General features: G+C 35.4%; 3 protein-coding genes across 6 annotated transcripts; 2 read left to right on the forward strand and 1 right to left on the reverse strand.

Moving 5' to 3' along the window:
- Positions 1-616: 616 nt before the first annotated feature.
- LOC109858616 (dynein regulatory complex protein 1) lies at positions 617-4,416 on the forward strand. 2 transcript variants are annotated; one of them, XM_020436048.1, is made up of 11 exons: positions 617-960; positions 1,256-1,364; positions 1,521-1,871; positions 1,963-2,360; positions 2,443-2,659; positions 2,723-2,849; positions 2,962-3,176; positions 3,260-3,417; positions 3,498-3,715; positions 3,810-4,195; positions 4,330-4,416. In XM_020436048.1, the coding sequence occupies exons 1-11, from the start codon at positions 836-838 to the stop codon at positions 4,372-4,374; spliced, it is 2,349 nt and encodes a 782-aa protein (XP_020291637.1). In that variant the 5' UTR covers positions 617-835; the 3' UTR covers positions 4,375-4,416. The 2 variants fall into 2 exon arrangements, with proteins under 2 accessions (XP_020291637.1, XP_020291636.1); XM_020436047.1 differs by having other exon boundaries at positions 2,443-2,849.
- LOC109858617 (zinc finger protein 385A-like) lies at positions 4,243-8,296 on the reverse strand. 3 transcript variants are annotated; one of them, XM_020436051.1, is made up of 6 exons: positions 8,057-8,296; positions 7,479-7,680; positions 7,254-7,392; positions 6,749-6,778; positions 5,361-5,509; positions 4,243-5,171 (listed from the first exon to the last, which is right to left on the reverse strand). In XM_020436051.1, the coding sequence occupies exons 2-6, from the start codon at positions 7,665-7,667 to the stop codon at positions 5,013-5,015; spliced, it is 666 nt and encodes a 221-aa protein (XP_020291640.1). In that variant the 5' UTR covers positions 7,668-7,680; positions 8,057-8,296; the 3' UTR covers positions 4,243-5,012. The 3 variants fall into 3 exon arrangements, 2 of the variants coding, with proteins under 2 accessions (XP_020291640.1, XP_020291639.1); XM_020436050.1 differs by having other exon boundaries at positions 4,373-5,171; positions 8,074-8,292; XR_002250636.1 differs by having other exon boundaries at positions 4,374-5,171; positions 5,361-5,602; positions 8,074-8,292.
- A 1,354-nt stretch (positions 8,297-9,650) lies between these two features.
- Positions 9,651-12,350, forward strand: LOC109858609 (zinc finger protein 32-like). The gene is made up of 2 exons (XM_020436041.1): positions 9,651-9,767; positions 10,228-12,350. Exon 2 carries the CDS (start codon positions 10,351-10,353, stop codon positions 11,407-11,409), a length of 1,059 nt encoding a protein of 352 aa, XP_020291630.1. The 5' UTR covers positions 9,651-9,767; positions 10,228-10,350; the 3' UTR covers positions 11,410-12,350.

The raw sequence follows: 12,350 nt of genomic DNA on the forward strand, positions 1-12,350 counted from the left end.
AGTGTGATATGGCACTCGCGGCAAATGGCCGCGATTGCGTACAACACACGCCATTTATTGAATCGTTGCCGAACTACATAATATGGACTGTGAATTCAGCGGATGGTAATATCAATTTCGCGCGTTGCACGCCCGTCAACAAGCTTTACATTTTTATAAAAAAAATGTATTATGATTTGTAACAGAAAACATTCTAATATACTGTCGTGATATATGTTCTGTCGAAATAAGAATTAATATAATTTATTTTGTAATATAATAAAATATTTATAATATACATTACTAAAAAAATACTCAAGATAATGTTGAAATAAAAATTGTGTATAATAAAAAATTATATTTATAAAAAAATTATATTAAAAAAATGAAATTCAAGATCTCATTTATTATATCAACCTTCTCTTTAGCACATGTTATTGAAACCAAATTTCTATTATGTAATATCATTACAGTAATGCCAAAAATTGTTCGTTTGAACTTGAAAGTTCTATTTATCGATATATATTAGATAAATCTTGTGTGTATATATATATTATTACATCATGTAAAACATACCGCACATACATGGAAACGAATATTTATTTCAACTTAGCGACTGAATATATTGAGCAAACAAATGCACGTGTTTGTGTATCTCATATATATTATACGTAAAAAACCTCGGTGCAGCAATTGAAACTCTTTACACATATTCAGTTCACTTCGTTTTCAATATATGTTTCATATTGCTGTGTATAAACATAAAAAACTCTTCTGAATTTTACCCGAGTTATTTGGCGTTTCGCGTATATTTGCAAAGTTCGCAACACAAAGAGCATTCGCAGAGAGAGAATGAATGATGAATGACAAATATTCGGAGTTTACGGAAGATGCGGAACCATCAATTACATCGTCGGATCCAAACGAGCGGAAATTAGCGCGACGACTTCGTATTCAACGACGTCTAGACACGTTGACTAAGTAAGAACGTTTTCTTTACATTTGGTTAATTACATTACATTGACACGATCCACAAAAAGAGTTACAAACTTTAATTTGAATACACAAATGTATTTCTTTTTTTCTACACTTTTATATTCTATTATGCAATTTTATACAATTTTTGAGATTTTAATATCTTCTTCATTTTTTCGCAGTTGTAATAAGTTAAAAATTAGTTTGTTAATTTAACGATAATAATATATATTGCTTTTGGAACAAATATTAAAATAATGATTATTTTTATCGTGTAATGGAATAAGTTTTGTTTTTACAGAAAGGCAGGCCCTGAAGATGAAAAAGTTAACGAGAAAACGCTTACTGAAAAGCAAATACTTGCTAGTTGCAAACTATTGGAGAATTTATCAATAGAGGCTGACGAAGTGGTTGGTAACAAATGTATTGATTGATTTTATGATTTTATTACACACTTGCGACACACACACACACGAATAATACATTAGTAAGAAAAAAGTTAATATTATCAAAGGATATACCTAATTTTTTTTTTTTCAATTAAATGCGACTTCATCAATGCATAGGTAACTTCCGTGAGAGTCGCAAACGATTTTAGAGAATTACAGCGACGGAAGGAACAGCAAGAGATCAGACAATCATTGTTGAGAATGCTCGAGGAAAATGATGAAGAATGCATGAAGAGATACAAAGAGATCAACGAAAAGTGGTCGGGCATTCTCGTATCGAAAGATCCGCTAGATATACACGCGGCAATGGAAGCTCAAAATGTCAAGTGTTTAGAGATTATGGCAAAGAAAGACGCTGTCATTGCGGAATTGCAAAAAGAAATAGAAAATGCTGATTTAAAATTTGTTAACGATCAGGCCACTCAAAATGAAGACATAGATATATTGATCGATAGAATAGACAAACAAGTTAGACATATAATATTTTGGAATATACATGTAATTCTTTTAATGACAATAATTAGCTGAAACTAATAAAATATTTATGTGTTTTATTCAGATGAATGCTATGGTCAAAGCATATCGTCACGAATTGTCGCTTATTAATAATGTAATCGAATCCGAACGAAAAACACTGGTGGAAACTATCGTGGAAAAATGGGAAGCGTTGTATAAAAAGTTTCACGAAAACAGTCTTACGGGTTTAGATAAACGGAAAGAGATAATGCGCGAATACGAAGAAGAAATGAAGAAGGTCGTAATCGAGCATCAAGAAGAATTTCGAACTCAAAAAATCAGTTTGGAGCTTGAAATTCAGAAGCTTCAGCAAGAAGTGCAAAATACGAAAGCGTTATGCTTCATGAACATCGAGAAACTTGATTACAGCTACACCGTGCTCAAACGACGAGAAGACGAAAATACTATAGTAAAAAATCAACAAAAGAGAAGGATTAACAAGTAAGAAATTACTTTAGCATCTTCTGCGGTTTTTCTTAGAATTGAAACAGTTTAATTTAATCAAAATGGCGTTTGTTCTCAGACTTCAAGACGTTGTCAACGCTCTGAGGAAAAATTATGCCGAGCTCGAAGAAAATACGCGACTTGAGATACAAAAGCTCACCGACCAAGTTCTAAAAGCGCACAAAAGTATTTTGGATCTAGTAGAAAAGTCAAATCGTTTTACAAATATTAATGATAATAAATACATGCAGATATGGGATATAAACGCAAAAGCCGCGAACGAGCTGCTCGATAAGGTATGCGAAAGATACTTTTTGAACGACATCGATATAAAGAAAATAACGTTTTATCTTCTTCAGATTTTAAGCGCCGACAAGATCATATACGAACAAGCGTTAGGTATCGAGTGGACTCCGCCTGAAGAAATCTTACTGAAGAAGGAAGACCTGCCGTCTTATCGTAGCGTAATGCACGCTATAGAAGAAGGTAACAATAACTAATCTTTTTCTGTAATCAACTGCTCATGAAATTTTCTTTGTTTTTGTCACACACGTATATTTATGTATATTTTATGCATATTTATTCTGCGTCTTCTAAGAAAACAGATTGGCTACGGAGAAAAGAACACTGTGCAAATCTTATACGCCGGCAAATACTATCGAAGAAATCAATTTAGAAAGACGTCTATTAAATCACATTATAAAACACATTGCCGATTGTTGTGATTATTTAATTGAAGACAGATTGCTCAGCTTAATTCTGCCTTATACGGCAAATGATCAATTAGTTATACGTCTAGATAATGTGTTTCAGGTACACACATACGAGAAATATATATATATATATATTTCATACACGATACATTTTTACGTTCCTTTATAATATTTCCGTATTAGGCATTGCACATTAAATCCGAAGAGGAACTCGGCTTTCTTCTGAATTTCTTTCTGCCATACGCGTATTGTCCAACATGTAGCAAAGACAGCGATGACACGAGCAAGAGTACAAGCAGGTCTACCTGCAAAGAAGAGACTAAAACTTCTCCAAAAACGGAGTAATATGAATTTATTACATGTACAATAAAATGATGTATATGATATATTTTGTCAATTAAATTATTTGCAATATTAACAGTGAAGAGTCAGATGTCTGTGAAGTTTCTGTGGAAGAATTCACGGAAGAAGAAGCTAAATTAATTAACGCTGTGAAAGACGCAATCTGTGAAGAAAGATCATCTACTCCTAGCGACGATGTAAACATGAATTCATCTCCAAGTTCTTCAAACGAAACGTTACTTCCTATTGCAGAATGCAGTTCCAATTCTTTTGCATCTATCAGTGATATTGTTAAAGGTATGTTTCTGCATCAAAAGTTTGCAAATAAAAATTAATAGTTAAGAGAGCGAATATAATTGTTGAATTAATATGAATTTTTTGCATCATGCAGATGACGATCAAATGCAACGACGCTTATTATGCGATCAAGGACATTTGCTTGAAATTGAAGCCACATTTGTTACTCGAGTTTTACGAGAATTTGTGGAAAGATATCATTTTGTTAAAGAAGAGACACCTCAAACCTTTCAAGAGAAAGTGACAGAAAAAAAAGCGGTAGTATCCCGAAACATGACAATTGAGGATGTCACAAATTTTTGGAAACGATACACTGAAATCTTTCCGTCGGAAAAGGAACGGCTCTGGGACGGATTACTAATTGGGCTTAAAAAATATCATGAAATATTAAAAGAGCGACATCATTTGAACATTGAAATACAATCGTTACAAAGGCAAAATGCGGAATTACGACGTTTATTGAAAACATATATAATTCAGGTAATGTCAAAAAAATTGTACATACGATGCATTGCAATATTATTGTGTATTAATATACCAAATATTTTAATTGTAAATATCACAAAACAATGAAAATATTGAAAATATTGAAAAATATTAACTACTCTTTTTAGCCTGAATGTGACGGATTATCACAACTTAATGGAGTTTGTTTGTAAATCAAACGAGTAGTCTACATTTTTACATGATCAGTACAGTACATATACACATATATATTTCCTGATATTTTATATTCGATTTACATTCAACTGTGGTTCAAATTCCACTGAAGTAAACATGATGGGCAATTTGACTAAATATTAAATGATCTAATATGAATGTACATTAATATATATCAACATTAACTACTTTCACTGACATTCATAAATTTGTTATTGTTTTCAGAAGAATATTTCATGTCAGAACAGTATGCAGAAATTCAGATTACAAATGTGCTCATGTGATTATTATATACGTATGTACAAAAGCAACTTCAATTTTGCAAATAAAATCTTTTCTTTATCTTCTAAATAATTCTGCGCATTGTTATTGGCATATAAACAAAAAGAAACAAAATAAAACCAATTAAACAAAAAGCTAAAAGCAGACAAAAAGAAAAAACTAATAACATCTTTCAAGTCATTTAAAATTGCACTATTCTTTGATAAAAAGCAATCGATAGAGACTTGTAATTTCACAAAAGTGTATATAAGAGAAAATATAGTCGTTATCTGAATTTCTCTTAAACAATGTCAATGAAATGAATTTTGTGAAAACATTTGTTCAGTATCAAAATAAAGTATGTTACTTATGTGTCTTACGGTTGATACGTAATACCTCCTGATACAAAATTACTCGATAAAGACGGTATTTGACTCTTAGTGGTTGTTTCCCCTTTTTTTCGATATGGAAAATATCTCACACTTGGATTCTTAGATCTTCTCATTTTGTCAGCGTGTTTTGCAGAATTCATATGCTGCAATTATACAAAAGGACAATATTACACTTTAAACATATGATACACATTACATACGCACATGCTTTGTGACACATCGTTAATACGAAAAAAAAAAAAAATTAACGAGAATAATTGTGTGTGTTATACTAATATATAATTACGTATGTGCTTAAAAATATTTTATATTTTATATATAAGTTATTGTACCACGCTACATTGGAGTGGCGAGTTGAAGAATTTGTTACATGTATCGCACTTAAGGATCGACGATTTTGTAGAACCGGATTGCTGTGTGTTACCACTTGACGATGGCATCGAAGTACCTTGGGTGACAACCTTTTTGCCATCCCAATCACCTAAGCATCAATGTGCGATCAACACTATCTATGTATCACAACCGCAGAAGCGGTAATTTGTGATAATAAATTAGCTTGAACACTACATCCATGCTATAAAAAGATCGACCATTAATGAACGCACATACTTAAGTAGAATATGTATAAATTATTACTAAGATATATACATATATATGTATATCTGTAAAGTGTAAAACCGAACATCTCATAGGAAAAATAATCCATTAATTTACAAACTTTTTATAGCAGTGTAGGAGATCGTAATTGAATATTAACAATGTTTATATCAACCTTCATATGTAACATTTATTAATATTTTATATTATAATCAAGTATAATATTTTGTGAATTACCTAACAAACGCTCTATATATATATACATTTTTTCTATATATATATACATTTCTATATATATATATACATTTTTTCTACTGCGTAATAAAACTATTTTTTTATTATCTTGATTATTGTTTGAACCACTGAAGCGTACATTGGGAAAATACACAATACAAATTACATAAAAAAAAATAAATAATTCAATTTTGTTAATTCTATCTTATACATGAGTTTTTATTTTTTCAAAATAGTTGTAATATATAGTATAAGGTAGTCAAGAAAAAAAGACAAGACAAATATTTAAAAATGATCAGAGAATATTTTTTCTATATATATATATAATACAGTAATTTTGTAATTATACTTTATATATATAAATATATAAATAATTGGATATATGTATATATATATATATATAAAGTTTCACATGTGAAAAGGTACAAATTGTAAGTTGAATGGTCTCGTCAACCAAACTTATTTATTAAATGTAACATCTGTGCGAACAATTCGTGACCAAATTGCTTTTCACGATAACATTAATAAGCAATAGATAATAAATATATATATAAATGTTACTTATTACAATAATTATTAAACATTAAATAATAATAAATAATAATGCACAATAACAACAACTTTGCAATGATCACTAAGCGCTTACTAGCACCGAAATTAAGTTTTGATAAAAGTTAAGCAAATAGCAAGCAAGTTAATTTTACAGAGTTAGTTCATAGAAAGAAGTGAAAAGCAAAAGTGAGCAGTAGTGTCAAGCATGCAAAAGTGAACAATACTAAGCTATAAATCACTGCAACTGTGTTTTTTTCTATTTTCTCCAGATACATAAAGCGATTATTTTTAAGACTATATGGCAATGGTTTTCTTACCATATAGGATTTATTATTACCTCTCAATAATCTCTTTTTATGACGGCTACCTAAAAAAAAAGTTTTTCTTATTTTTACCATATATTTCATTTACAAATAATATAAACTGTGTATATATGTAAAATTTAACATATATATTTAAGATTTAATTGGTTAGCTAAAAAAATGGAGCCACCATGTGCAAATAACTGACTTATTCTAGATATGGCTGTAATATTGAAATATTTTAACTATCTATTATTCCTATTTAATGATTATTCTCGAACTATTTTCTTCTTGTCTTTATAGAAAAAAAGGAGATAATTCGAGAAGATTCAGAAATACTTAAATTCTTGGATCTTTCATCTTTCATCTATTACAGCCTTTATAGTTAAAGATTGATTAATAAGTGTTCAAGTTGATAAACTGGTAACAAAAATCTAATTATTAGGCTCTTGGTCAATAAGCACTACTAGAAAATCTATCTTTAGGTGGCTTGTTGGTTAATGTTAATATGCAAATATAGCAATATTGTATATTTATTACCATTGAGATGTGTTTGTAACTGCTGGATAGAGTTTAGACACACATTACATACATTACATTTGAGTCCATTTGTCTCTTCATCTTTCGTAAACGAAATCTTTGTTTCTTCAAGCGTCGCCATGATGTTCTTTGATCTCACCTGTGAAATGGTAGTAAACAACATATATTTATACATGCTATATGAATAAAATATAATATATATTTACAATTGCTCTTATTACAAACCTGTTTGGCATGACGTGCACCTTGTAAATGTGTATCTAATACTGTTTGGCTGGTGAAGGAAAGGTCACAGTCTTCGCAACGAACAAGAGGTTTTTTGGTTGGTAAATTACCCATTATATTATCAACCACTGCCTTTGTTACAGGGTCATCGAGGCTTGGGTTTATAACGCTCTTTGGTGGTACAGCCATTTTTTCGTAGCTTCTGAAAAATATATTCAAAAATCTAATTTAACAAACCTTGAGATTCAAACCGATTATGACGTGTCACTTCAGTTACAAATAGGCAATAATAAGCCGGATAATATCGAGTAAATTCCGAAGATTGTATAATTGTCAAATTTATCAATTAACTAAATATACGAGGCGTGTGTTATAAAATACATTTAATTCAATATATACGATATTTCTATCGTACTTATTCTAACACAAAATTACTTCACAGATATATAAAAATCATTGATTTCCACGTATTATAATAGCTACGTCTATGTTTTACGACGAGTTGTACAAAATATCGAAAACTATAAATTATTTCACACAAAACTAGCAGAATATTTTAAAATACAAATGATACACACGCAGATAGAACGTTTACCGTTTTGATTCCGCCTAAGTGTAAAGCGTAAGCCGTAACGTGTAAGTCCGTTGTTATGAATATGTACACAATTTTTTTTGGTGTTTTGTGTAAACGACGTGTGCGGCTATGACTGCTCTTTCAAACCACGTTCACCGGTCTCGGAAAACAGACGGAATGATTTCAATCCATAAACATAGGCCGTTTTCCGTTGTTTACTGGCAGTACTGACACTTGTACAGTGTATGTTACGCGAACTGTAGATTTTCAGTACTGACAGCGAATAACGGAAAATATGGCCGCACAGATGCCACGACGCGACCAATAAAGAGCTGTCGTTCCGCAATAAAACGAGTTTGGCCAACTTTAATTAATATAATCGGTTGAGTAATCGTTATTCGCGATTGGTGAATTCGGTCGTTGGACTAACGCAATTGGTCAATTCCGTTGAGTCGATCAACTAATTAAGTTGGTCAAACTGATTCTGTAGCACGCTATTGGCTGTGTGAATGAATGTGAGACAGATGTACAGCGAACGGCATTGATTCGTTTCAACTCGCTGTCGATTGCCATTTAAAAATAGAACGACTGAATAAGATCGGTATTCGTAGTCGGATCTCTTATTTAAAATAGTCTTGAGTTCATCATTAAACAGTCAGTGATAAAATAGTCCGCGTGATAATTTAAATTAAATATGAGTACCGGTCGTAGAGAAGGGGAACATTTTCTGTTTCCTTCGCGAACAATTCGCTGCAGGTCAATGTACGCTGTTTCTACGTTTAAAACAACGTAAAGTATATCGATAAATCGTAAATGTACGATTCGATTGCGAAGTAAAGAGATTTTGTGTTGCGCACGTTTCTCAAAGTTCAATCTTTCTATTTTTTCTTTTCTCTCCGTCATCTAATTGTCTCATTTCGCGCGCAGAAAGTGCAAGTGTGAAAATAATTTACGTTAAATTCACGAAGTAAATCGAAAGCGCAGTTAAAATGAACAGTCTCGTGATTCTCGCGAGGCGAGGTTTACAAATTTTCAAACAAAAATATTGCGTCACGTAGAACACGCGCGTATAAATCAATTCTTATTAATCACGGCAATATTCTCATTGCGAACGAGTTAATAACTTTTATGCATTCTGCAAATGATTAAATTTACGCGAAATGTATTCGATCTTTGAAATTCTTATAAAAAAGAAGAAGAATACCTTCTTATTTCGCCGATGGAGAGAAAGAGCACGCAATGTTATATTAACGATAGTTTGCTATCAATTTGCAATATTCTTTATATATTCATGATTATGTGTATTACATATTTATATCGGTACACAAAGTTCACGGTTTTTACATTATCCGGCCGCTATTGTGCGATTGAAGAGATTACAGCTCCTAGGGTTCGCATCGCATCGAATTGCGTCCAATCATCGCGAATGACTAGCGAATTGCGCTTTGATGCGGCGGCTTAAGGAGATCAGCCAATTAGAGGGCAAGCTACGCGTATCGTCACGACGGCGATGTGCGCGCGTATAAGTGCGCGCGTATATAGGTGCCCGTCGCGAAATATAGTAGCAGCCATCTTATATTTTGTGTCGGAGAAAAACAATTTGGCCGTACAAATGTTTCGCGATTGTCCGTGAAGCCGCTCGACGACGGGAGGCGGTGCGCTCGATGAGGCGCGACGTTTTTCGACCCTAGACCCGGACCACTATATTAGCAAAGGTTCGTATCAAGGACAACGTTTGTGTTTAATCCTTTCACGTTCGGGAGACTTGCGGAAAAAGACACCGAGACTCCCCCTCGCGCGGCTTTCGCTCTCCGCGAGGAGTCCGCCTTTGCTGTCAAGACGTTCTGGTGTTTCTCCATCGGCGTGCTTTTAAAAATAGAGCGGCTCGCCTTGCTCGTCACCGGGCGAACGGTCCTTCCGCGACGGCATCGCGCCGTACACGGTAGTTCCGCGTAAAAGTTATGCAATCAGCTGATCGTCCCGTCTTCTGTCACTTGTCAAAGATAAAATGTCAAAGCGTCTCTGTCTAACCTGACGCGGCCGTACGCGCGCGTCGTGTAACGCGCCACGGCCAACCGCGATGACATACAACGTAGTATTACTTTTTCACGAAGTTGTGGTTTTTTATTTTTTTAATTTAAAGAACCACCACTCTAGATCTTTGTTGTTACGCAGGTGGATTGGTACGCGGGATATGAGCAGTTTGTCAAGCGCAATCTGACTCTGCTCCCCCACCAACAAGCAGTGCAGCAACAAGACGCGCAAGTTCAGCTGGCTCAACCGCAGCAGGCTGACATAATGACATCTATGTTCGACCAACAAATAAAGAGTGAGCCTATGGGATTTTACTCTGTTGCTTCCAGTCGTTCGGACGGATCTAACTCAATGGTGAATCTATCGGATGATCGAGAGGATCTCTCTCAGCAGGAAGGTCATTTGCAACCTCAACAGCAGACCATGCAGTTGAATCAGCAGCAAACTCAGCCACAGCCTCAACAGCCGAGTCAACAACAGACACAGCAGAATCAACAACCGCAAAGTCAGGAAATACAAGAACAAGAAACACCTAGCCGTCAATCTACTGGCCAGCAGACGGTTAAAGAAGGTTCAAGGTCCAAACCGCAGCCTTGCAAGGTTTGCGGCAAAGTACTGTCCTCCGCTTCGTCCTATTATGTGCATATGAAACTTCATTCGGGGAACAAGCCCTACCATTGTACAGTATGCGAGGCAAGTTTTTGCCGCAAACCTTATCTGGAAGTGCACATGAGGACGCACACAGGTGAGCGACCTTTCCAATGTGAGCTGTGTTTGAAAAGGTTTACTCAAAAGAGCAGTCTCAATACTCACAAACGGGTGCACACGGGAGAACGGCCGTATGCATGCGACATTTGTCACAAACGCTTCGCCGTGAAGAGCTACGTGACGGCGCATCGTTGGAGTCACGTGGCCGAAAAGCCGCTGGTCTGCGAACGGTGTACTCTAACGTTCACGTCCAAAAGTCAATTTGCGATTCATATCCGTACGCACACCGCCAGTACCACTTACGAGTGCAATATTTGCGGACGTACGTTTGTACGCGACAGTTATCTGATCAGGCATCAGAATCGGGTGCATCGTGACATGAATCAGAGCAACGCGAACCACAATCCGCCGACGCCACAGAGCAGCGGCGCCGGTACGCCAGGCACCGGTTTCGAGAGCCCGGTCTGTGATCTGCGCTACAATGAGGGACCGTCGTCGTTGGACGGCCTCGCAGGAGCTAAAGGCGCGGGCATAGCCGCGGAAATTGCCAGTTTAGCCAAGCAGAACAATCTACAGCTTCCACTACCGCTGCTGCATCCGCAGACCACCAACTAGTGTTTGGACGGTAACAGCGCCATCCAATCCCTGCCGCAACACCAATCACCACAGCAAGTAGTATGTCTCACCGCGGCGCCTACGCCGTTCATACTTAACTCACCTATATCTCACACCGAGCACACGAGCATACCGCAGAGTGTCTACCAAACGACGGGCTCCTCCAATTCCTTGGACAGCCCTAACTCCCAACTCTATCCGCACTTGTCGTCCCCTTTAGAGCCGACGTCGGAGTCGCAACCTCAGCTGCATTGCAGCATACCTCCGCCGGGGCTCCATCCCGCGATCTACATATATGCTCAGTATTCGAACACGAGTCCCGCGGTATCCTATTCGGCGGAATACATTCAGCTTAATAACTAAACGCGAGCTTTCACCTAGCATCGATCATTAACGCGAGCGAGATACATACCAGTGACTCTGGTGCTATTTAATCGCGTTAGTTGATCAAAGTGCCTACCGGAGCATCCACTTTCGGATCGTAACAACGGATGCTCACTCGTCACGGTTTAAGAATCGCGTTTTGAGTTTTTTTCTCACCAAGGAAGTGTGTTTCGAACACACAAAACTCGATTCAGTTGATCAACTGAATTGATTGTTGTTCGAGATAAATATTTGCTAATACTCTACGTCCATCTAATGGACTTTTTTTATATATTCAACGAGATCTTATAACACGAGATTGAATAGCACCCACTTGAGAGACTCATAATCAATGACTTTTAATGAAATCGTGCCGCGACGTAAAAAAGACGTTGTAATAAAAATCGATTACTATCCATACGCGATGCTAGCTGAAACCGAGGCGCGTAACGTTTCTACGAGTTTCTGCAACGCGTTTCAACACTTCTTGTTTCGCCTGATTTTTATCACATCTGCGAGTATACATATATATATATATATGTATATATATGTATGTATGTATATATATATATATATAT

This window comes from Pseudomyrmex gracilis, unplaced genomic scaffold, assembly GCF_002006095.1.
Source record: "Pseudomyrmex gracilis isolate BER0280 unplaced genomic scaffold, ASM200609v1 scaffold_214, whole genome shotgun sequence".
In the NCBI taxonomy this organism is placed as follows: domain Eukaryota; kingdom Metazoa; phylum Arthropoda; class Insecta; order Hymenoptera; family Formicidae; genus Pseudomyrmex; species Pseudomyrmex gracilis.